The 21,566-nt window shown below is 38.6% G+C and overlaps 2 protein-coding genes across 6 annotated transcripts in view; both read left to right on the forward strand.

The window, feature by feature from the left end:
• Positions 1 to 5,985, forward strand: part of ttk (ttk protein kinase) — an 8,953-nt gene extending 2,968 nt beyond the window's left edge. For 3 of the 4 annotated variants that reach the window (XM_008431932.1, XM_008431931.1, XM_008431933.2), the window contains exons 8-25: positions 43 to 149; positions 252 to 339; positions 432 to 537; positions 651 to 873; positions 1,682 to 1,788; positions 1,899 to 2,042; positions 2,114 to 2,268; positions 2,416 to 2,561; positions 2,688 to 2,814; positions 2,945 to 3,037; positions 3,687 to 3,844; positions 3,975 to 4,126; positions 4,217 to 4,341; positions 4,440 to 4,514; positions 4,605 to 4,781; positions 5,381 to 5,477; positions 5,560 to 5,645; positions 5,722 to 5,985. In XM_008431932.1, coding sequence (XP_008430154.1) covers positions 43 to 149; positions 252 to 339; positions 432 to 537; positions 651 to 873; positions 1,682 to 1,788; positions 1,899 to 2,042; positions 2,114 to 2,268; positions 2,416 to 2,561; positions 2,688 to 2,814; positions 2,945 to 3,037; positions 3,687 to 3,844; positions 3,975 to 4,126; positions 4,217 to 4,341; positions 4,440 to 4,514; positions 4,605 to 4,781; positions 5,381 to 5,477; positions 5,560 to 5,645; positions 5,722 to 5,790 — 2,235 coding nt within the window. In that variant the 3' untranslated portion in view covers positions 5,791 to 5,985. The remainder of the gene's footprint in view (positions 1 to 42; positions 150 to 251; positions 340 to 431; positions 538 to 650; positions 874 to 1,681; positions 1,789 to 1,898; positions 2,043 to 2,113; positions 2,269 to 2,415; positions 2,562 to 2,687; positions 2,815 to 2,944; positions 3,038 to 3,686; positions 3,845 to 3,974; positions 4,127 to 4,216; positions 4,342 to 4,439; positions 4,515 to 4,604; positions 4,782 to 5,380; positions 5,478 to 5,559; positions 5,646 to 5,721) is intronic. The other variant, XM_008431934.1, reaches the window with a different exon arrangement.
• Positions 5,986 to 6,829: 844 nt separating this feature from the next.
• The window catches only part of bckdhb (branched chain keto acid dehydrogenase E1 subunit beta), a 53,569-nt gene continuing 38,832 nt past the window's right edge, over positions 6,830 to 21,566 (forward strand). The window contains exons 1-6 of one of the 2 annotated variants that reach the window (XM_008431930.2): positions 6,830 to 7,038; positions 7,897 to 7,974; positions 9,481 to 9,549; positions 13,873 to 14,006; positions 17,364 to 17,519; positions 19,784 to 19,892. In XM_008431930.2, coding sequence (XP_008430152.1) covers positions 6,858 to 7,038; positions 7,897 to 7,974; positions 9,481 to 9,549; positions 13,873 to 14,006; positions 17,364 to 17,519; positions 19,784 to 19,892 — 727 coding nt within the window. In that variant the 5' untranslated portion in view covers positions 6,830 to 6,857. The remainder of the gene's footprint in view (positions 7,039 to 7,896; positions 7,975 to 9,480; positions 9,550 to 13,872; positions 14,007 to 17,363; positions 17,520 to 19,783; positions 19,893 to 21,566) is intronic. The other variant, XM_008431929.2, reaches the window with a different exon arrangement.

Genomic DNA, 21,566 nt, shown 5'->3' on the forward strand with positions numbered 1-21,566 from the left:
TGAGGCTTTTTTTTTTTTTTTTTTTTTTTTTTTTGTTAATAGCCAGGGAGAGTACCTGTAGTGCCATTTTCGATTCCAGAAAATGATGACGACATCCACAAGAAAGTCCCAAAATCGAGCAGTATGTCTGTTACTAGGGGTTTGTCCAGGTTTGTATTCTCCCTGCTTCACTCTGATGCCCCTAACTTAATTCAAATGCAAACTAATTGTGTATTTTATGTTTGTTTTTTTGTTTTTTTATTTGCTCTTAGACAAACATCTGGTTCAAACGGGACCTCGGGATTTGGAGTGTCCTCCTCGAGGAAAAGCGTAGAAGGCCGAGACGTCGTCAGGGATCAGGTGAGAACATAGAAACTTGCTGGCAACGCTCTTTTGTGCTTCGGTGCGAAGGTGATTTTTTTTTTTCCCCAATATCCAATTCAACGTGTTAGAAGCCATCAGTTCTCAGTCCGGATCACGGCCAGTGGGAGGAGCAGGTAGACTCCACCGCGACGCTCCTCCAAACAAACTGCGCCAAAGGATCATCCAAAATGGAGGGTAAAACCTGCTGAGTCACGTTCTGACCTGCAGCGTGCTGAACGGAGCGATCAGTGGAGATTAAAGTTCCGTTTGTTGTCTTTTTCTTCTTCTTATCATTATTTCCTCTGCAGATGTGACTTTTAATTTCGAACAAGTTGTCAATTCCAACTCTCCCGAGTCGTGTTGGACGTACCTGATGAACCTGGAGAAAAGAGGAAACCCTCACACAGACATCAGTCTGCTCAACAAGCTCAAAGACTGCTACTCCAAAGTCTTCAGCAGGCTGCCGATCAGACAGTACAGCAAAAACACCAGCTACGCCAGAATACTGGTCAGATACTCAGAACTGAAGGGGTGAGTCTTACTCGAGACATTCTGGGGGATCCTGTGAATGTATAAAGTGTCAAATTTTCATTGGCTCTCTAAATATCAAAGATACACCAATCAGATTTCTATTGATTCTGATTGTTGTGCACAATCTCTTTTCTATATGAACCGCAGAGTTCTCGATTTAAAGTTGCGCTTCTGAATCCATCAAATGGAGATGATCTAAAATGCACTGCATTCACAACCTTTTCACAGCATTGCTGGTTAAAGCCACAGTGTGTTTTATTAAGGCTGTATGGTCAATGAAATGACCTGTGGTTACCTTGATTCTATATTTTTGACTCAGTTAGAGTCTTCTGGTAAATTTAGATAAAGGAATTGATTGTTCTTGGATGTTAAATAATACAAACTCTCGTTTTTCTTTTTGTTAAATCCCTTTTCTGCCTTTTTTGTCTTTTTTTGTTTTTTCCTCCGTTTGGTTTTTCTTATTTTTTTCTGTTGCTGCTTTCTCTTTTTTGCTTTATTTTTATCTTTCTTGGTTTCTTCTTTTGGACCTTTGTTTTCTGCCTTTTTTTATTTTGCTTCTGTCTTTAATTTTTTCCTCTTGTTTCTGTTTTGATTTTTTTTCTTTCTTTTTTATTACTACTTTTTTGCATTGTCTTTTTCTTCTTTTGTTTGTCTCTTTTCCTTTTCCATTTTGTTTCTTTCTATTTCTTTCTTTCTGTCATTTCTTTAGAATTTTTTCTTTTTTCAACAGTGGATTCTGGTCTGTTTCTTTCGCCAGCTGTTATAACAGCTGTCTGCTGAATATCACCATTTGTTTTCCGCTCTGTAGGATTGAAGATCCAGATGAAGCTCAAGATCACTTCATAGTTGCGAGATCCAACTGCAAAGGCTTTGCGTTTGTCCACATTGCACATGCCCAGTTTGAGGTTTCTCAAGGTGATCTTTCATTTTGTGAAATGAGTTCTTCGTTCTCTTCATGTTTGACCAGGTTACCAAGGTAACTTTGTGGATTTTTTTAATTTATTTTTTTTTAACATTTTTTTTAGGTAACCTGGTCAAAGCAACTTCAATTCTGCACAAAGCTCTGGCGTTAAATGCCAAACCGGCAGAGCTTCTGGAGACGGCCATGCGGAACCTGAAATTGGGAGAGAAACAGCTGGTTCCCCCCATGGAGGACGACCCACCTACAGGTAAGGATCAGTCTCAAGCGGAGTGCTGCTGCTGATTTTTCTGTCTCCTGAATCTGTAAACGTCCGTGTAGCAGGAAGCGGGTCCCCCTGTGGAGGGAAGCAGAAACTGCAGCTTCCTGCTCGGATCCTTGCGAGCCAGTCGGTGGAACGGCCTAAACCTGCCAGCAAAGAACCGGATGCAGAGTGGAAGATTCCCAGTCTGCTCACCCGGCAAGTTTCTCCAGAGGTATTAGCTATTTTTTATGTTTTGTTTTTTTTTGCAAATACCTGATATAGAATTGTTTTCAATATCGGGGCCGATACAGATATCGATATCGGATCGATGCATCTCTACTATTAAGTCATTTTATGCTTCACTTCATTTATTCCTCAGAATAAACGGACCACGCCTCCGGACCCCAGACCCGTTCCCCGTCTGGTGGAGTCTTACCCCACTCCGTCCATCCAGCTGCCGTCCAAACTGAACCCACAAGCTGCCTACCAGACGCCCAACGGCTACAGGAACCCACATCCCAGCAGGTAGGTGCTTAATTCGCTCACATCCAGGATCTGAATCGTTTCAGCCTCGTAAACTTTTAAAGGAGTTGGTCTGGTTGTGTTTTCCCGCCCTCGAATGGACGATTTTCACAAGTCGTTTCTCCTCAGCTTCATCACCCCCGTCGTAAAGCGAGACCCCGAGGCGTCGTCCTCTGCAGCAGCGCCTCACAGAGCCGGAGTCGTGCAGCAGGCCCGCACGCCTCTGAGCCACGCAGCTGGTTTCCACACTCCACAGGTGCAGCACGGTTACCGCCGGTTACAGATCATTCAACCTGTTCACTGGATATGTTGTTTACCTCTCAGACGAGAAATCCCTTGGAAATAAAACAGGAATCCAATTGGAACTTATTTGTTTTTCATTGAAGGTCTCCTTCAGTTCTTTTTCAAACGAGTCCATCACAATAAAGGGGAAGCAGTTCTTCATCCTCAAGATGATTGGACGAGGCGGCTCCAGCAAGGTAAAGCATCACAGATGGCAACAAAAAACCACTTCAAACTAAAGTTGTTCTGCTCTGACTCAGGATGCGCCGATAAACCAGCCGACGGATAATTGGCTTGTAAAACCGATTAATTTGGGCATAAATACGTCAATTGTAACTTTTTAAAATTTATTCATGGATCTCTGATTTTCTATGTAGTTTCTTTTTTTCCCTCCTAAGATTTTTCAGACAAGCAAAAATTTGAGTTGCTCGCTGATATCTTTGTTGGAGGCGGTTACTCTAGCTCACTACCAATATACCTTTGCTAGCTAGCTAACTTGTTTTGCTAATTTATCATCAGCGGCTCACTTCTGTTCCAACACATACAATGCTATGTTCATTCTGGCACTATGCAGGATAAACCACTAAACGGGCCTCAAAAATGTTAGTTTTGATCTGCTGAGTGGCTGAAGCTCACCTGAAAACCAAGAGCTAATAGTAGCTCTGACCTGAGAGCAGCATTTAGTGAGACATAAACTCTGATGGACATTGACGATGGACTTGATAAGCCTCACATTTACACTGATGGAACCTTTTGTTTTAAAGATTGTTGATAGACCAGAAAACTGCGATTGGTGCACTCCTAACTCTTTTTTTTTTTTTTTTTTTTTTTTTTTTTTTTTTGCAGGTTTATCAGGTCCTCGATCACAAAAAGCAGCTGTTTGCAGTGAAATATGTGAACCTGGAGGAGGCCGACGCTCAAACGATAGAAAGTTACAAAAATGAAATTGAGCATCTGAACCACTTACAGCAGTACAGCGACCAAATCATAAAGCTGTACGACTAGTGAGTGTATGACTCGTCTAGAATCAGTGTGTCGATGAATCGTAGTGGAGTGTGTGGTCAAATCCAACCGCCTTTAGCTTGTTTGGCAGAGATTTTGATGATTCCACATGTTTATTTTTATTTTGTGCAGTGAAATAACCAACAGCTACATCTACATGCTGATGGAATGCGGCAACTTGGATCTGAACACCTGGTTGCGAAACCGCAAAACCGTCAACCCGCTTGAGAGGAAGTTCTACTGGAAGAACATGCTGGAGGCCGTCCATACCATCCACAAACATGGTTCTTGTCGTCTCCAGCTGCTTCCGTCATATTTTCTGCGTCCTTCTCTTAAAAATGCAAAATTGTGACATTTTTATGTTCACTCTGCAGGTATCATCCACAGCGACTTGAAGCCGGCAAATTTTGTCATAGTCAACGCGTCGCTGAAGCTGATCGACTTCGGCATCGCCAACAGAATCCAGCCCGACGTAACGAGCATCATGAAAGATTCCCAGGTAGGTTGTATTTATTTTAGGTTTGATTTTAATTGAGTTGTCTGATTATTTATGGTTTATATATATATATATTTTTTTAATGTGTGTTTTAATTCCAGGTTGGAACGCTGAACTACATGCCTCCTGAGGCCATTAAGGATACGTCATCTCAGCCGGGAAAGGCGCGATCCAAGGTATTCATCTAAACCTGGCTGATGTAACCTGTGAAATAAGACTCGTATAAAGAATCTCAATATAATAATAATAATAATGGTGTTGTACAGATCAGCCCTAAAGGAGACGTTTGGTCCCTGGGATGCATCCTCTACTACATGACCTATGGAAAGACTCCTTTCCAGAGCATCACAAACCAGATCGCCAAGCTGCAGGCCATCATTGATCCGTCTCATAAGATTGAGTTTCCTGGCATCGCAGAGAAGGATTTGCTGGATGTTTTGAAAGTGAGGCTTTTTTTTTTTTTTTTTTTTTTTTTTTTAATGCAAATAAATTTAGTTTACCTATTTGAATAATTGCACAGCTTGAAATCAAGTTAAGCTGCTTAGAAAACATCTGACTGAGGTTGGGATTGGTAGCATTTATGAGTTATTAGGTAAGTAAACTTTATGTACATATAGAGGTCAAACTAGAAAGTGCTTTAAAATGAATAACAAAGCTTGTCGCTCAGAGCACAAAGCATAGAATTAGACTGGATAGATCTGCCCTTTGGTTTGGGCACATTGTCACTGATATCTGATCCAAAAATTGCTTTCATATTAGGACCGATACACATATTGGATTGGTGCGTCTCTAATTTTTAATTAAGCTAAGATGGTAATTTATGGGAATTTATCACATTTTCACAAAATCTTAAATGAAAATATCTCCACGTGTGTCTTGTTGTTTCTTTCTTTAAATGGAGGAGGCACTGGATAATAATAATTCCCTTTATTATTCCCAAATAAAAGGGAATTGTAGTTCTATCTCTGCCACGTCTGTTCTCAAGTCCTAAGCTAGCAGGTTAAGTTTGTAATGGATGCCATGTTTTCTCTTGTTTCATCAGAGGTGCTTGGTGCGAAACCCAAGAGAGAGAATCTCCATTGCAGAGCTGCTGGAGCATCAGTACCTCCAACTGAAACCACAATCCTCTCCTGAACCAGGTACGCAAGAGCCAAGTAAGCCCTCACTGGTGCCCAGTGATCAACTTTTGAGGCTAAACTGTGATTCTTTTTGTTCCGTCAGAGCGTCCTTCAGACAATGACCTGAAGAGGATCCTAACTGACCTGGCAGCCCTCCAGTCTCCAAACAGTATCATCCGAGCAGCTAATGTAGGACTTTTATTGTGTGTGTAACATCTTCTAGATCCCGCCCAACATTAAACTCCAACTTTATTGTTTCTTACAGAATTTAGCAAAGATGTGCAGCAGCGGCAGGAAGCTGGATGTCACAGAATGCGCAAAGTCATCGTCCTAACAATCATGAAGCTTTTCTCCTGTCTTCATTTATTTTCTGTTTTTGTTGACTGATTTATTCAGACCCCTTTGTGGCCACTATAGATGTGTCTTACTGTAAGTCTAAACTAGCATACATGTATTTTTCTTTTCATTTTAACAGAACTAATTGCAATCTTATATAGCTTAGAAAAATAAACACACTTTGTTCCAATGAGTTGCTTGTTTTTTTTTTTTTGCAACGGCTGAAAGCAGAATCATGAAACACATTAAATAACTTTCTCCCTGAATTACAAACAGGACTAACCACATATGAAAGCATGCAGTGTAAAGATAGAGTGAAGGGTATTTACAACTGGATGCAGATGAAAATTAAACTGACTAGAATTGGTAATCTTTGTTTTATAGCAAATAAGACCTTCATTATTTGTATATATTGCATAAATAATGCCAGGGAAAAGTTTTCTTAACACTTAAGTTTTCATAACCACAAAGTACTGAAATGCATAATGGTGATGTGGAACTATGCCACAGGACTGGCAGCTGTAGGAAAAGATTAACAATTTAGACCCCATTGGTCTAGCAAATACAAAGACAATTTCTGAACCATTTTATTTGTTAAAAAAAGGGAAATCCCAATGTCTGCAGAGCTAAGCTAATATAGTTTGACAGAAAAAAAAGTGAAAGTATTTTAAAATATGTTTATGATAATAAATCACGGCTTTTTTTCTCATGGATTCTTTATCTTTGTCCCCCAGTTTGTGGGGTTTTTTTTTTGCAAAATCTGACACCGCCTCCTTTTTAGACCAATCACGAGCAGCCTCCGCTCACAGAGAGAGAGTTCTCACTCTGCAGTGTTATCCAGAATTCCGCATTAAGTTTCTTTCTGATGGAATTAGTGCACTAGATTTTTTTTTAATAAAACATTTTTTTCCTTCTTCATAAGCTGACTGTTTGCTTACTAATATCCTTAGTGAGTTGATAGCATAACTCCTGATTCACCACACAAAGTGAAGGCGCCTTCTTTGCATTAGACGATCTTCGTACTTCGATTCATCTTGCCCTTCCTGTTATCTGATAATAACAGCGATGGCGGCTGCTGCAAGGCTATTTATCCGAGGTGCCCACTCACCACTTGCTATCTCTGGTGTTGGCATTGGGAGGCAGAACTCTTTATTGAAACTGTCGGCAGGTTGCAGCTCTCGTTTAAAAACGCAAAGACATGCCGCTCACTTCACCTTCCAGCCCGACCCCCCTACGACGGAATATGGTGAGTTTCTGGGCTAACTGGTTAGCATTAGCCTCGTTCAGTGTTTGTAATGAGTGAGAAAATAATTGGTTTCTTATGAAAGCTTCTATATGTAAACAATTTAACTGAGAAAAATGCTAGCAGGTGTTTAATGAATTCCAGCACACCTAAAAGCTGGAAACTAATCAGACTTGTTTTGCCTACATCAGAACAGCCCAGTTTCAAAATAAAAGTACTCTGCTCAAAAAAATAAAGGGAACACTTAAACAACACAATATAACTCCAAGTAAATCAAACTTCTGTGAAATCAAACTGTCCACTTAGGAAGCAACACTGATTGACCCGACGAAGGTCCCCGTTGTCAATCAGTGTTGCTTCCTAAGTGGACAGTTTGATTTCACAGAAGTTTGATTTACTTGGAGTTATATTGTGTTGTTTAAGTGTTCCCTTTATTTTTTTTGAGCAGTGTATATTTCTGCTCTCAATGAGGGACATCTTCATCAGTTGCTTGCAGACTTGCGGAAGCATCGCTGGAAATTAATGTTTTACAACTTTAAGGTTCTTAGTTTTTGGTCATTAGTTATCATTCCCAACTTTCTCAGTAACCGATTTTTGTAGAGTAAAAGAGGTTCTTTTTTGGAGATTCAATTTAACGATCCATGTCAGGTTATGTTAACTTAAGAACTACTTTATAGTTTGCAACTTAATGGCTAAAACAAACAACAAACAAGACCCAATTCCTGTCGTGTTTCATGTCTATTTATGTTCAATGTAGTCAAATTCCTACTGTTTCTGTATTGAAGAATGTTGGTTGGAGTTGATTAGCATGTGGATGTTTTGAACACTAACTGCATGTTTAATTTCGCTTCCTGTGGTTAGGTGACACACAGAAGATGAACTTGTTCCAGTCCATTACAAGTGCCTTGGACAACACGCTTGCTAGTGATCCGACAGCAGGTGAGGAGACCCGCAGTTTACCTGTTGAAATCCTCCTTTTGTAGGAGATGCTAATCAGACGATCTGCACAAAACGTTCACGTCAAAGTAGTGCTGAAGCCGTTTTTAGCAAACAAATGTTTCTGTTTTGGAAATTGTACGACTTTAGAGATCGTGCTGTTAAAGATTACTATGCATAGATCAGACACGTTTTACTTCTTAGTATGTAGCTTTATTACATTTATTTATTTATTTTTTTTTGCACTACAGTTTTGACAGTTTTATTTAACTGTATTTGCAATGGTTAGGTCCAAAGAATAGGGTTTTCATACTTTATCTCTTTGCATTAAAATCCAGGATGCACTGATTAACTTTTTTCACTACTGATACCGATACAGATATCTGAGGTGCACCGTCAGTCGATACCGATCCGATACAGAAGAGCAGTGCTGAATTGACTTGACAAAGTTTCTTTATTTAAAAAAGACATAAATGTACTGAATTACTAATGTAGGTGCTAACTCTGCACCAGTAAGGCACACTTAAATGCACCAATAGCTTCACAAGCTTGATCAATTGATCAAATGTGTGTAAACAACATAACTTTAATTTGTTCAGTCTGTGCAATTAGGAGTATAACGGCAAATGTAAAATAATGAACTGGAACTGACAAAAACTGCTACAAACCTTTTATGTGGTTCAAAAAGTGTAATAAGGAATTCTAAATATAATGTAAAATAAATAATAAAGTATGACATCGTTCAGCGTACAAAGCATGGAATAAGAATTCATAGCTCTGCCCCAATGCTTAATATTTTTCTAATATCGGGACTGATACAGATATTAATATCGGATCGATGCATCTGTAATCAAAATGGCCTCAGTTGTAGGGAAAATGCTGCTGTAAAAGCAGTTCTCTAAATGTAGAAATTCAAGTTGAGAAGTTTGGTTACAACATGGATGTCTTTGCAACATCCAGGAGTTTTCTCGCTTCTGAGGAACCACAGAATCATATTACTCATTGTTGCCGCTAGGTTGGTTTGTGTGGACATTGAAGGTGTTGATTTGTTTACCATCGATGGCATTGGACTTTCTCAGAGATTTAACTGAAAAAAAGAAATGCTTTTTAAATCATCCTTCAAAAAAAATCTATTACAGTTTGTTTGTGTAGATACAATCAAACATTTTTAAATATACCTTTAAACTATATATATATATATAAGAAATTCTGAATTTTACACATTTAAATGTTTTTTAAAATGTAAAATTCTATAAAAATCAAGAGATTTTGGTTCAAGAAGTGTTGTGTTTAAATACTTGATTAATTCTAATATAAATAAAGCTCTCACACTTCTGAAAATTAGAAAATGTTACTAGATTTGTTGATGTAGGAGGTTTTCCGACTGCTTTTTGAGGATTTCCTGTTGAGACATGAACTTTTCTATTTAATCTATGTTCTCTTTTGCTTATCAGCAAACATACTTTGAAATATCGAACCTCCTGACTCTTGCATGTTGTGTTTCTGCAGTCATCTTCGGGGAAGACGTTGCCTTTGGAGGAGTATTCCGATGCACAGTTGGCCTGAGAGACAAATACGGTAAGACGCTCAGCCTGCTGTCTGTGTCGTATATCTGTACCACTAGATGGCAGCAGAGCACAGAACAAAAATCTTAACCCCTCGCTTCATATGCTGGTCAGATTATCAGTGTGCACCTGAGGGACCAGAAGGATCCATCTGCACGTTCTGCACGTGTGTTGCAGCAGGGGAGCCTTTCACACTCGTTACAATAAACTGATGCAGCAGAACAAGTCGCCTTGCGTTTTAGACTTACAAATAGCCTCAATAGGATCTACCTGGAAATGTCTTATTTAGACATTCTAGTGACTAAAAATTAGGGATGAACTTGAAACTTTATTATGTTTTGCATGTTTTTTGATACAATAGTGATAATATGATGATTTATTTTGTAATTATTGAGAAAGGGGCAGGTTTTTATGAGGTTTTTCTTCTTCCTGCTTCTTTTCACTCATGTAGATGAATTGTTACAAGACGATGTTTTTGTACGTCTCAATGTGTTTTGTTGAGTGAATAAACCTACTGATTGACTGATGAAAATGTGTTTAAAGTGTCAGCCTTTTCGGCTTCCAGTCAGTCCATGTAAAACGCTGAATACAGTGGAAGCCTGATGGAAATAAATGCTGCTGTGTGAATCAAACTAAGCTGTTTTCACAAAGGTTGTGTCAACGTTAGAAGCAGCAACTGTGCTACAAAAAAAGCATCAAATTATTTTATTCACACGTTTTGAAATGCAAATGCAGTATTTATCAAAGATCAAGAGAAACCCGCAGAGAATAAATGCAAAGAAAAACAGCAAATGCACTCGACAGAAATTCAAAAATAACCCCAACTTTCACACAACCTGGATACAAACTTGGTTACTAGCAGTTACTATTTGTAGCTATAAGTGCAAAGTATTAATGAATCTGGCACTAACGGGGGCAAATGAGCATTTGTACGTTTTTGTATTGCACTTAATTACCACGGATTTGCGAGCAGATGGCGGCAACCTGTAATTACAGTCGAGGGCGGTTTGGGTCAGCAGGGATATCTTTGGCCTTTCTTGTGATTCTGGTTCTGTACAGCTGGGGCAGCTCTATAAGACTTATCCCTATAATTTTGCTGCACATCTTTGCAATGCTGTTTAAGTCTGTGTTTATGTTTTAGGCTGAGGGAGTCAAACCAACAAATAAGACTGATTCAATAAAAAGGATGGAATCCAACCAACGACGGCCACAGAGCTCAAACAGCAGGAGTAATAATTCCAAATACAATCAGTCAGAATGTATTAATATGTAGACATAGTCACAATTTTAAAACAATCTATCTTTAATTATAATGGGCTGTAATTGACCTGTAACAGAATTTCCGTTTTCTTTTATAATATTTATTTTTTTGCAAACTTGTCATTGTGTAAAATTATTTCTTTATGGTAAACTCTAATAACCATAAACAAAACCGTCAGCAGTATCCACGTTAAGTTCTGATTCTCATTTACTTAAAACAAATGTCGCGTAGTAACAAGTAAGTCTCATAAGTTTCCTATAGTAAATACACATTGAAAAAAACTAACAAAAAACCTGTTAAATCAAATGAAGCATAATTTGAAGAATATAACGTAAGTAGTGTGATTATGTCATTGTTAGGGATGCTTCATACATCATTTATTGTTATAATAAATGACCAACATTTATTATGTTGGTCATAATAAAAAAAAAACAGACTTTCGATAAAATGTTCTGGAGCTAGGATCAGGAGGTTTATTGGCCGTGAAATGTGTTTTTTTTTTTTTTTTCTTTTCTCAAAACTGCAATAGAAACAACTTCTATCACATCACCCGAGTCACATGATCAACAACCGGATGTTGTCACTGGCACAAATCATGAAGAAGTCGACAGGAAGTAGATGGAGGATGATGGCGCGGCATGTTATTAATGTGAACAAGTTTATTCACGTGTGATTTTAATTCCAATTCTTATTTAATGGAAATACTGCAGTTGTGAACTTTTTTTATTTTTTTTTATTTTTTTTATGTTTAGCAGAATATTGACAAAGTTTTGAACACATTTGTAATGGAAACACATCTAGTGATGGTGATGCAGCGTAGGATCGTGAGGTATTAACCTGAAGCAGAATTGATGTCAGTGGTATTGTTGTTCACAGTAGTCGGTGTTAAAAAGGTGGTGAAATGTACATCATTTTGGTAAATATCGACTGTAAAGCAATATTAATATCGAACATCAATATTGGCCCAAATTTTCAAATCAGTGCATCGCGAGTTATTAGTTTTATTCTTTTGTTGTTTTTGTTTTTATAATTGATTTCTAGGCACCTTCTATTGAACAGTAGTTCCCTCCTGGATTTTGCACTTGTTTGACAGACTATAAGTTGACTTCAAGTTAGGCTGAGGCAACAGTGTAGTAGAAGTAAGAAATACTGCCACCTGCAGGTGGGAGTGTGCAGTCACTTAGACCCAATGTTTTGCAATAAACTCACAATTATGCATTATCATGAAAAAAAAATGCTATGATGCCAGAGCGTTATTTAACTCTGGCATTTAAATGATTTGCGCCACTTGAATGCAAGATGCGCCATAATTTTGATAAAGAATCATGTCACTAATCAGCAAATCTGCATTACTTAGACATTTTAGAGAAAAAAAATCCTTCAGATTCCTGGTTTTGTTAATTTATTAATGGTGTTTAAGTGGCAGGGTTTGTGGCATCATGTCTTAGACTGTTTTTAACTTCATCTCCACCAACAGATGTAAGGACTCTTTGATTAGTTTATGTTTTTTCCTTTGAAAACGTCTTAAAGGCATAGACGGAAACCCACTGGGCCCGAGTGTCTCAGTCCGGAACCTCAGTTGCCAACATTTCTATTGATGTAGTTTTCCTTATTTTTAAATAGATGCCATTTTGGTTTGAAAATCTGGTTGGTGTGGTCGCCTGTGGTTCTGTAATCTAAATAAATATTTCCACATTACACGACAAAGACAATCAAACTGGTCTGGGTTGAATTCAGGACTTAAAAAAAAAAAAAACAGCTGAGTGAGTCAGGAAATGGTGCCACCGAAGTGGTTATTTGGGGGGAGGCAGCGCGGAGGGGGAAAAAAAAGTCACTACTATGGTTTTCCTGGTTTAAACCCTTTTTTTTTTTAATTTCATGAACGGCTTTAAAAGCCAGAAGTCTCGCATCCTGCCAAATGTAGCCGGCCTGCCTTTTGTTTTTATTGACGTCAGAAGTGCTGACCTTTCGGAGAGGGATCATTATTTTCCATCTCAACCTTGTGTACAGTGACGAGCACAAAGCTGTTTTTATCCCTCTCGCCACAGAAAGGGATGATGCGCACACACCTCGACCACCTGCAGCGATTACACAGAGCAGAGGTTAATACAGGCCGCGCGCGATATGAATGGCTTTTCACAAGAGCGGCGCGCTGGCCTCGTGATCCGGCTCTGCAGCAGCTGGCCGCTCGCCGGGGCCACCTCTGAGTACCGTCTCCCTGAGAACAACAACAACACGTCCACCGAGTCCTCTGTTGTTTGGACAGTTCAGCATGAATTCACCATGTCGTGGTTACGGCTAATTAAATAACTTTCGGTTCGCTAATGTGTTTAACCGACCCTTCTCCCAAAATAAACCTTAAAAAAAAAAACGTGTAAGTTGCTTGAACTTTCACTCGAAGCCGCTTGTTTGGGTCCGACTCGAGGCTGTAAGTTTTTTTGATAACTTTTGATTTACGGCTCATTCCTCTGAAGGATTTGTGGCGCTGCGGCTGCTCGCTGACTTTTATGAGCTCAGAGGGCACCTAAGGGCAGAATTTCTCTGCTCAGCAGCTCGCTTCCCAGCACAACAGAAAAAAGGCCTGGCAAATACACAAAGATGACAAAAATAACACTAGCAACCCAAATTTAGTTTCCCCACTCTTGTGGTTCTTTTTCAGATTATAGGGTGGAGAGTGGAAATATGTTTTTTTTTTTTTCTTTTTCTGTTTTTCCTCCATGGGGGTTGCGTGAGTATAATGCTGGATTGGATGAATGCAGTTAAGGGAGCCTCATCAGTGTGCTTCTTCATTGATGCTTTTCTTTTTTAGGACCACATAATATAATGGCAAAGGAGGTGGATTGTAAAAGCTAATCAGTATAAATCAATTATGTCTTCCTTGGGTTACTATTTGTTCCACATGTGCCTAATCGTGGTCGTTCCACATGAATAAATGCATCTATATACTCATTCAGCAGTCTAGACTCAACACAGCTTCAGCAAGGATGCTTTCTACAAAATATTAGCTCCTCTTCCTTACTGATTTGTCCCCATCAATGAAAATTTTTTCGTTTTCTCTCCTGGTTCTGCTCCCAGGTAAGGACAGAGTCTTCAACACTCCTCTTTGCGAGCAGGGGATTGTGGGATTTGGCATCGGTGCAGCTGCTGCCGGTGCCACAGCCATTGCTGAGATCCAGTTTGCCGACTACATCTTTCCAGCATTTGACCAGGTGAGACACTTTACCTGTGCACTGACAAGATCTGCAGACAGTGTTTATGATACTGTTGTTCTGAATAGTATGTTTCTGCACAGTGCAGGATGTGCCTGGACACAGTGGCTTTTGAAAGTATTGACAACGCCTTTGACTTTTTCACATCTTGTCACGTAATAAATGTAAACTTCAGTGTGAGGATTTACTATGACAGAACACAGGCAACAGTTTCAGTCTCTAGATAGGCAAAGCTGGTATAGATATACCTCAAATGGCATTCAGCTGTAATTACAGTGAGTGTTGACTCCTCCCACCTTGTTTAATATGCAAGCCCCCTGAGTATTGAGTTGGGAGTGGCGGGTAGACACATACTCATGGAATGTTTCAGATTATATTCACTAGAAATTGTGAAAACCTTGCACCATTTTCTATCTACTTAACTATTATGCACTGTCCATCACTGAAGTCTCACTGAATTATGTCAAAGGGGCAGTATTATGTGCTTTCTAGCCACATAGAATCATTTTATAGAACAATCAAGTAACTATGTTGCCTTCAGTTGTTACGAAAATCCTCTGTATATCTAATATGATTCACAGGAAATTTGACTTCGTAATTTAACGCCTTGAAATTGGGACTCTGTCTCTTTAAGAAACTCTTCCTCTCTCTGAAACTCTGCCTCCAAGAAGTCTTTACAGCCCTCCTCTATTAACCCTTAAACAACGTTTTTACCAGCGTTGAACCGAGTAGCTCCTAAAATGTGCTCAGCAGATACACAGTTCCACCAGGTGTTTGCTAATTACTGCTGGCTAGTCTGAAGGAGCTGAGTGGGGGCAGTTGTGGGGATGGGGTGCTCTGTGGGGTGGAAGCTCAGCTTGAAGACTGCAGCTCTGAGGAGCTTCGTCCTCGTAGGCGGGGCTAGGTCCACCCAGGCATTTTGCACAGCTGAATGGTTGCCATGGGAGATAAAAATATTTCCCAATCATGCATGAAAAAATCAAAGCAATACTCCAGTGTGTTTTTGATGAGGGAATAACGTTATAATAGGATGGAAAGCTCAAAATGGTCAATTTTACATAATTCTGCTCCTTTAAAGCCAATTTAACTCGAGGCATGTCCTGGAAAGTTGGGTTTATTTCCTGAATATTGTGCTGTGTGAATTAACATCTCACATACGCTCGTTCTACAGAGTATGTGAGATTATAATGTGTTCTATAATGACTCTATCTCTGAGTTTGCACTAAACTGGTACCACCACCAGCCAGTCGCAGACATTAATAAACAAATCAGTTGAATTTAGGAAAACACAAGAAAACTAATTGGATATCGAAATCAACCCAAATTTTCATGTCACTGCATCCCTAATTAGTCGTGAAATAGATTCTGGTCAGACTTCAGCATTTCATCCCCCGTGGCAGACTGCTGGAACAGAATAGATGTGCTTCAGTGTTTGTATGTCCAGAGCAACACTGCACCGTCTGAGAAGTCCAATCCAAGTAAAGGCAGAACTACAAGCAACCACCCATTGCTCAATTTCTGAAATTTGAGGGTTACTTTATCAGTTCAGCTTGTAATCTATGTTTGAACTAATATTTATGTTTTTTTTGTACTGCAGTAAGAAGCACAAAAAAATCATTTATAAAAGCAGTATTTTCTGCACATGGCCTCCTGTTTTTCTCATGAAGATTAATACGACATTGATGGCTAGCGCATGATGAGAGCAGGTTTTACCTCGCACGTACGTCATTCTGTCTAATCCTGTCCTTCACATGATGAATGTAATTCCTCTCCTTTGTCAAGGCAACATAAAGCAGAATATATGATAATGTAAGCTTTTTTACAGAATATGTCTCCTGTTTGGTGCATCAAGAAGATTGAGGAAGAAAAAAAACTAGCAACCGACAGCGAGTGGTTCTGTTTTCCTTCTGTGTTCCTCCTTAAAAAGATACAGGCAACTAGACCTTAGAGATGCATGAAACTCAAAGTAGTATCCCACCTGAGTTTCAAAGAGAAAAGCTCGAGCAACTGTTTGGAGGATGCCCAGCATGAGAAACTCTAGCCATAAGCGTTGGGCTCAAAGAGCTTGTAAAACGAATAAAGTGGTTTTTCAGTGCCTTTGATAGCAAAGAGAATGCCTCGGCTCATGAAATTAGACTCTCTGTCTTCTGGTGTGGTCTTTAGCCACCTCTCGCATACTGAGACTGTTAAAACCTAGCAGCCCAGTATCACAGATCCCTGGATGATTACCTGAAACTCCACGTTTAGTTTCTTTCAGGTATCCACTCCTCACAGATAATCTCACAGATGATCATTTTATCAATTTTTATATTTTTTTTGTTTACAGTTTGTCTTTTTGTCATTCCCAGAACAATACACATATATACAACATATCATCACCAAACAAAATAAATTATAGGTTACACTTTATTTGCATAAAGTGTGCATAAGACTGACATGACACTGTCATAAACATGACATAACAGCTGTTATGAAGATGATGGTGTTTTCATGAATGTTTGACTGTTGTCATGAAGTATCATTTGGTAGATAATGACACTTTTAATGCAAAGTTGCACTGAAAGTTGCATTAAAAGTGTCAGCTATGCATAGTTTGGTAAATAATAACAGTTTTAATGCAAAATTGTAAAATGCAAAATTGCATTAAAACTTGTGTTTTAAAATGGTCAACTTTGCATTACGTGTCATTATTTACCGAATGACATTTCATGACAACAGTTACAAACACTGATGGAGACTCCTTTATGACAGTGTCATGTTAGCCTTATGCAAAGTGTTACCAAATTGGTACTCTACCACAACTCAACATTTCAGTTGTCTAATAAGCTGAAAATGTCCGAACACTGAATACTTTTACGTCTTACTTGACAGACATGCTTGCAGATCTCTCTACACTAACTAAAGTTTAGGAAAGTTGAGCATTGCGTTTTGAGCTGTAAGAAACCTCAGCGTTTTTGGCATTGAACCTCGCCCAAAATGAACTTCTTGCATTCTATATATTTTGGTGAAGCTCACATAAAATTCCTCTGGTTTTCTTGCTGTCACACTTCCCAGCCCATGTGTGGCAACAACGACAGCTCTGCACATGTGCAAACACTTCACCTCGCAGCTCACGACAGTGGGTGAAATGCAGAGTCAAGAAGAAACATGAGACCATCCACGGAAAGAGTCGGCTTGTCTTAAAGTTGTAGATATTAATATGACACGTCCTGGGTATTGTTTTAGAGAACGGTGAAAATTCTGCCAATGTCTGAACGACAAAAAGGAACTTCTTTTACAGGTTTCCCTGTCGGGTCACATCACTGAAGATCAACAGTCACTGTGAATTGACATAAACTTGATTTATTGTCTTTGCAGATTGTGAATGAAGCTGCTAAGTACCGCTACCGTTCAGGGAACCTGTTTGACTGCGGGAACCTCACCATCCGGGCCCCATGGGGTTGTGTCGGCCACGGATCCTTGTACCACTCCCAAAGCCCCGAAGCCTTTTTTGCCCACTGCCCTGGTATTAAAGTGAGTCCTACACATTTTAAAAGTAAAATGAAAGGTGAAATATTTTTAGATATGTAGAGTGTAGCTATACACTCTACATATCTGTGAATTAGATGGAGTCCTCTTTAAACAATATCCTGGGTTTGAAATGGGTGCATTGGATCAGGAAAGAGGTTGCCTAAATGTTGTTAACTTTTCCCAGAAAGGAGATGATCAAGCAGGTTTAGGTCAAAATTGCATCACCCTTAAAGAAAATAAGTGAAAGTTATTTCTTCATTTGATTAGAGCTCCACAATCTGTTGAACCACAGTGGTCCTCACAATTTCAATGTGCACAAAATCACAATTGCAAATACTGCTTTGATACAATATTTCTTTGAAAGATGTATTTCATGCGCTCTGCAATTTGACTTGGTGTTTTAACCAGTTGGGTAGTTTCTCTGCCATTGATAAAGCTGCTAATGATTTTAGTGACTGAAATGTTCAGGGAGAACAAAATTTTGTTTTTCTTTTTCTATTGTCATGAAACAAGAGTGAGGAAAACATGGTTTAATCTCACTTGATATTGAATTGGAACGCATGTTTTCCTCATATCAAGAAATGTAATCATTCTGTTTTACCCAACATGTTTCCTCTTCCTAAAAAGAATATTAACATTTTGTTGCGACCCAGTGAAAGTCCTGACTTGTAAAGATTAGGATAACGGCAACCTCATCACCCAAGATAAATCACCATTGTATAAGTTATAAGTAATATTTTAGTGCTGTAACATTAATATAGAATTTTCCATTGAAGACTAAGGAGAATAGAAATATATATTTTGTCATAAAATGCAAGAAAAATCTGATTTATTTTCAGAGTTATCTAAATCACCAATTTTAAATGAATATTTGCAAGAGGTATACATAATTTTGCCCTTAGATGTCATTACAGTCCATTATGCCATGGTTTTATACTTTCACATGCAGTAGCGGTGAGAAAATCTCTGTGACATCCTGAAATTTGTAAGAAAAAACTCAAATGACTTGCCTTAATCTATCTATCCCACTTCCCTGCCTCAACTTATTAAAAGGATTTGAAGTGAACAAGGACTGATGGTGGAGAGCACAATGATTTCCATTCAGTTTCAACTGAGGAAAATCGGCAAAGAGAATGGATTATACAATTTAGCTGTTAACTGAGCGTGACAGACATGCTGTTTCTCTACAAAAAGGTCACACAGCCTGAATGCTGATCCTTGTGCACACTGTCATTACTGGTTCCGCCATTTGACACAAAGCCTCTCAAGAATAAATTAGTTTTCCCTTCTGTTTTCATTACGGGGCTCTCTATCTGAACCCGACCTCTTAATTGTTGGAGAGAAGAAACAAGGTGATAAACGTTTAACTTCAGGATAAGGCGACGGCTTATTTGGGAGTTTATGAATGTTTTACGATGCTATAGTTAAATAGAGAGTTAGGAGTTTTTGAATCGGGGTTTTTGAGAAACTTGTGTCTAATAACTAATTTGACTAATAACTTAAACATTGGAAACCCTCACTGAGACTGCAGTTTATGATCAGTTTATTGTTTGCCAACTGCGCTAATGATGCTAATATTAGAAGCTGATGGCAGTTTACGGTGTGAAACTGAATAATACTGTTCTTGTTGAGAACAATATTATTATTATAATTATAATTATTATTGTTGTTATTATATATAACATTTGTAAAAATCTTCTTGAGCTTTGCAATGGCAACATGTTTCTCTCACCCAGTGTGACGTTGCCTCTGGTCTCAATGTAACATATTGCAGATTATAGAAAGTCTTCAGTATAGCTAGTAGGATGAAAGTTTAACTCTCTAAGACCTGAGAGTTAATTTTAGTTTTTTTTCTCTCTTAAATAAGTTGAAAATAACTGAATTAGTTTGAATAGATGTTGTATAAAACTACACAACTACATTTCCAGGTGTGAAATTATTTTTTTTTAAACCTGCAGAGTTTTACTCGTAGATTTTCAGCATCAAAGAGAAAAACAACTCTCCAACTTTGAACTGTTTTTGAACAAATAATGTAGTTTGACGTAAAAAGATGTTATGGCTAAAATGATAAAAGTTTCAAGTTATGCAAAAAGTAGAAAAACAATGTTGTTGCTGTTGAGAGTTTTGAAAGAAATCAATATCAGGAGGTCAGAGCTCTGGTCGCTTCTTCAGTGATTTGTACATTAGTGGAGGTTTAAAATAAGTAATTGAACCAAAAAAAAAAAAAAAGTTTTAGGATTTAATTTGATTTGTCGTGTGTTCCTCAGGTTGTAATACCTCGCGGTCCACTTCAGGCCAAAGGGCTGCTGCTTTCATGCATTGCTGACAACAACCCATGTTTATTCTTTGAGCCCAAGATTCTGTACAGAGCAGCAGGTAAGCCTGTTTAAATGTCATTTACAGGAAATGCGTTTTGGTTGCTCTTTTATCACTTTGCTTTAAAGGTGGCTGCTCACAAAGTAGCCAAGATCCTATCACAGCAGAATAACAGAGACTTCCACTGCTTTGACATGATTTTCTTTTAATAACTTCTCATTGTCTTCTCATTTGTTGGGATCTCTGGGAATGTAAAAAGCTATCTCCGAGTCATATATTGCAACAATAAACCCTTGCTTGTTTTTAGCGGATGGAAAAACTGCTGCCATGGTTACATAATAATTGCCTGATATGCATAAATTAGGGGAGCAAAATGAGCTTCATTATTATAATTAAAGTCCCTCTTTGAAAGGTGTTATGTAAGATTGTGGAGTAAATATGCAAAGCACATCTGGTTGTTTGGGACAATGAGGTTGTGATGTTTAGTAAAAAGGAAAAAAATGAAAGATTTTGAAAATGGGGTTCAAACAAATAGAGACCACAACAAATTTATAGATTTATTTGGGCACATTTTTGCATTTATTTTTCAAACCAGACTGACAAGAACCCGGGCAGGCACGCAGGCGGATCGGGTTGCGTTATTGTCTGCCTATTCTTCTGACATTAGTCGGTGCTTGGTGTTCAGCCCAAAAGGCCAGCTGGTCACACTCGTCCTCGTCATTCGGATGTCTGTGTTTAGGCAGATGGAAACTAGAGGAAAAAACAAAATGACAAAACAGAACTGAAAATGTGTTGCCATTTCCTACAGTTTGTTTGTGGGATGATTAGAAGGGAGGCAGATAATTGTTATTGTACATGATGACAGGAGAGGGGACATATGAAGGTAATTTGTATGGAGGTGACAATGTCATACTCGGACGATTTAGCAGGCAGGAAATGTTTTCCCTCATTCCACTGGTGTGTAGTTCAGGCTGCTACAGGATATGTAACAGAACATCAATATTCACGCGCAGTTCTTACAGTTCTCATTGTTGATGCCCTTAATATTTTTGCAAGTGTGGATTTATCTTTGAATTTTGAAAGTGTTGTGGGATTTTGTAGAGCGCCAGTAAGCAGCCTCACCTCACCGACTGATGCGGGGAACCAGGGCAGCCGGGAGCAGGTGTCTTGAGTTATTGACAGTGGCTTTATTTGCATCATTTCTCATTTGAGTGCAATATCTGTTTTGGGAGTAGAAAACGTAGTACAGCAAGAATAATGTGTTGCCTTTCTTTTCCACAGAGTGCTGCAAATTTTATTGCATTTCTGTACATTTGTGACAAGATACCTGTCAAATAAGCTTCACGTTCTGGAATCGATGATTTCCAGACCTGAAATATTTGCATCGTGTTATCAAGAAACGTGTTAAATAGTGGCTCAGTTCTTTTGTGAATAGTCATGTAAATGTTAGTTGAAGAAGGTAAAATGTTTAGGAAGACATTTATTAGTTATTATTCCCGGCCATACACAGACAATAATATTCTGAAATTATATATCTCTGTTAAATTTTTCAGCTACAGAAAACATAACAAACTTCATTACCAGCATCTTTGAATAGAGGTTGTTGATTTCAAACTAAAAAAAATGTGACCTTATTCATAATCAGTCCAGTAACTACAGCTAAATCCTTCATAGAGATCTACTGCATCTTTGTCTGCTACAGCTTATAGATATTGTGATGTTTCTGAAGAAATT

The sequence above is a fragment of the Poecilia reticulata genome, linkage group LG16 (assembly GCF_000633615.1).
Source record: "Poecilia reticulata strain Guanapo linkage group LG16, Guppy_female_1.0+MT, whole genome shotgun sequence".
In the NCBI taxonomy this organism is placed as follows: Eukaryota; Metazoa; Chordata; class Actinopteri; order Cyprinodontiformes; family Poeciliidae; genus Poecilia; species Poecilia reticulata.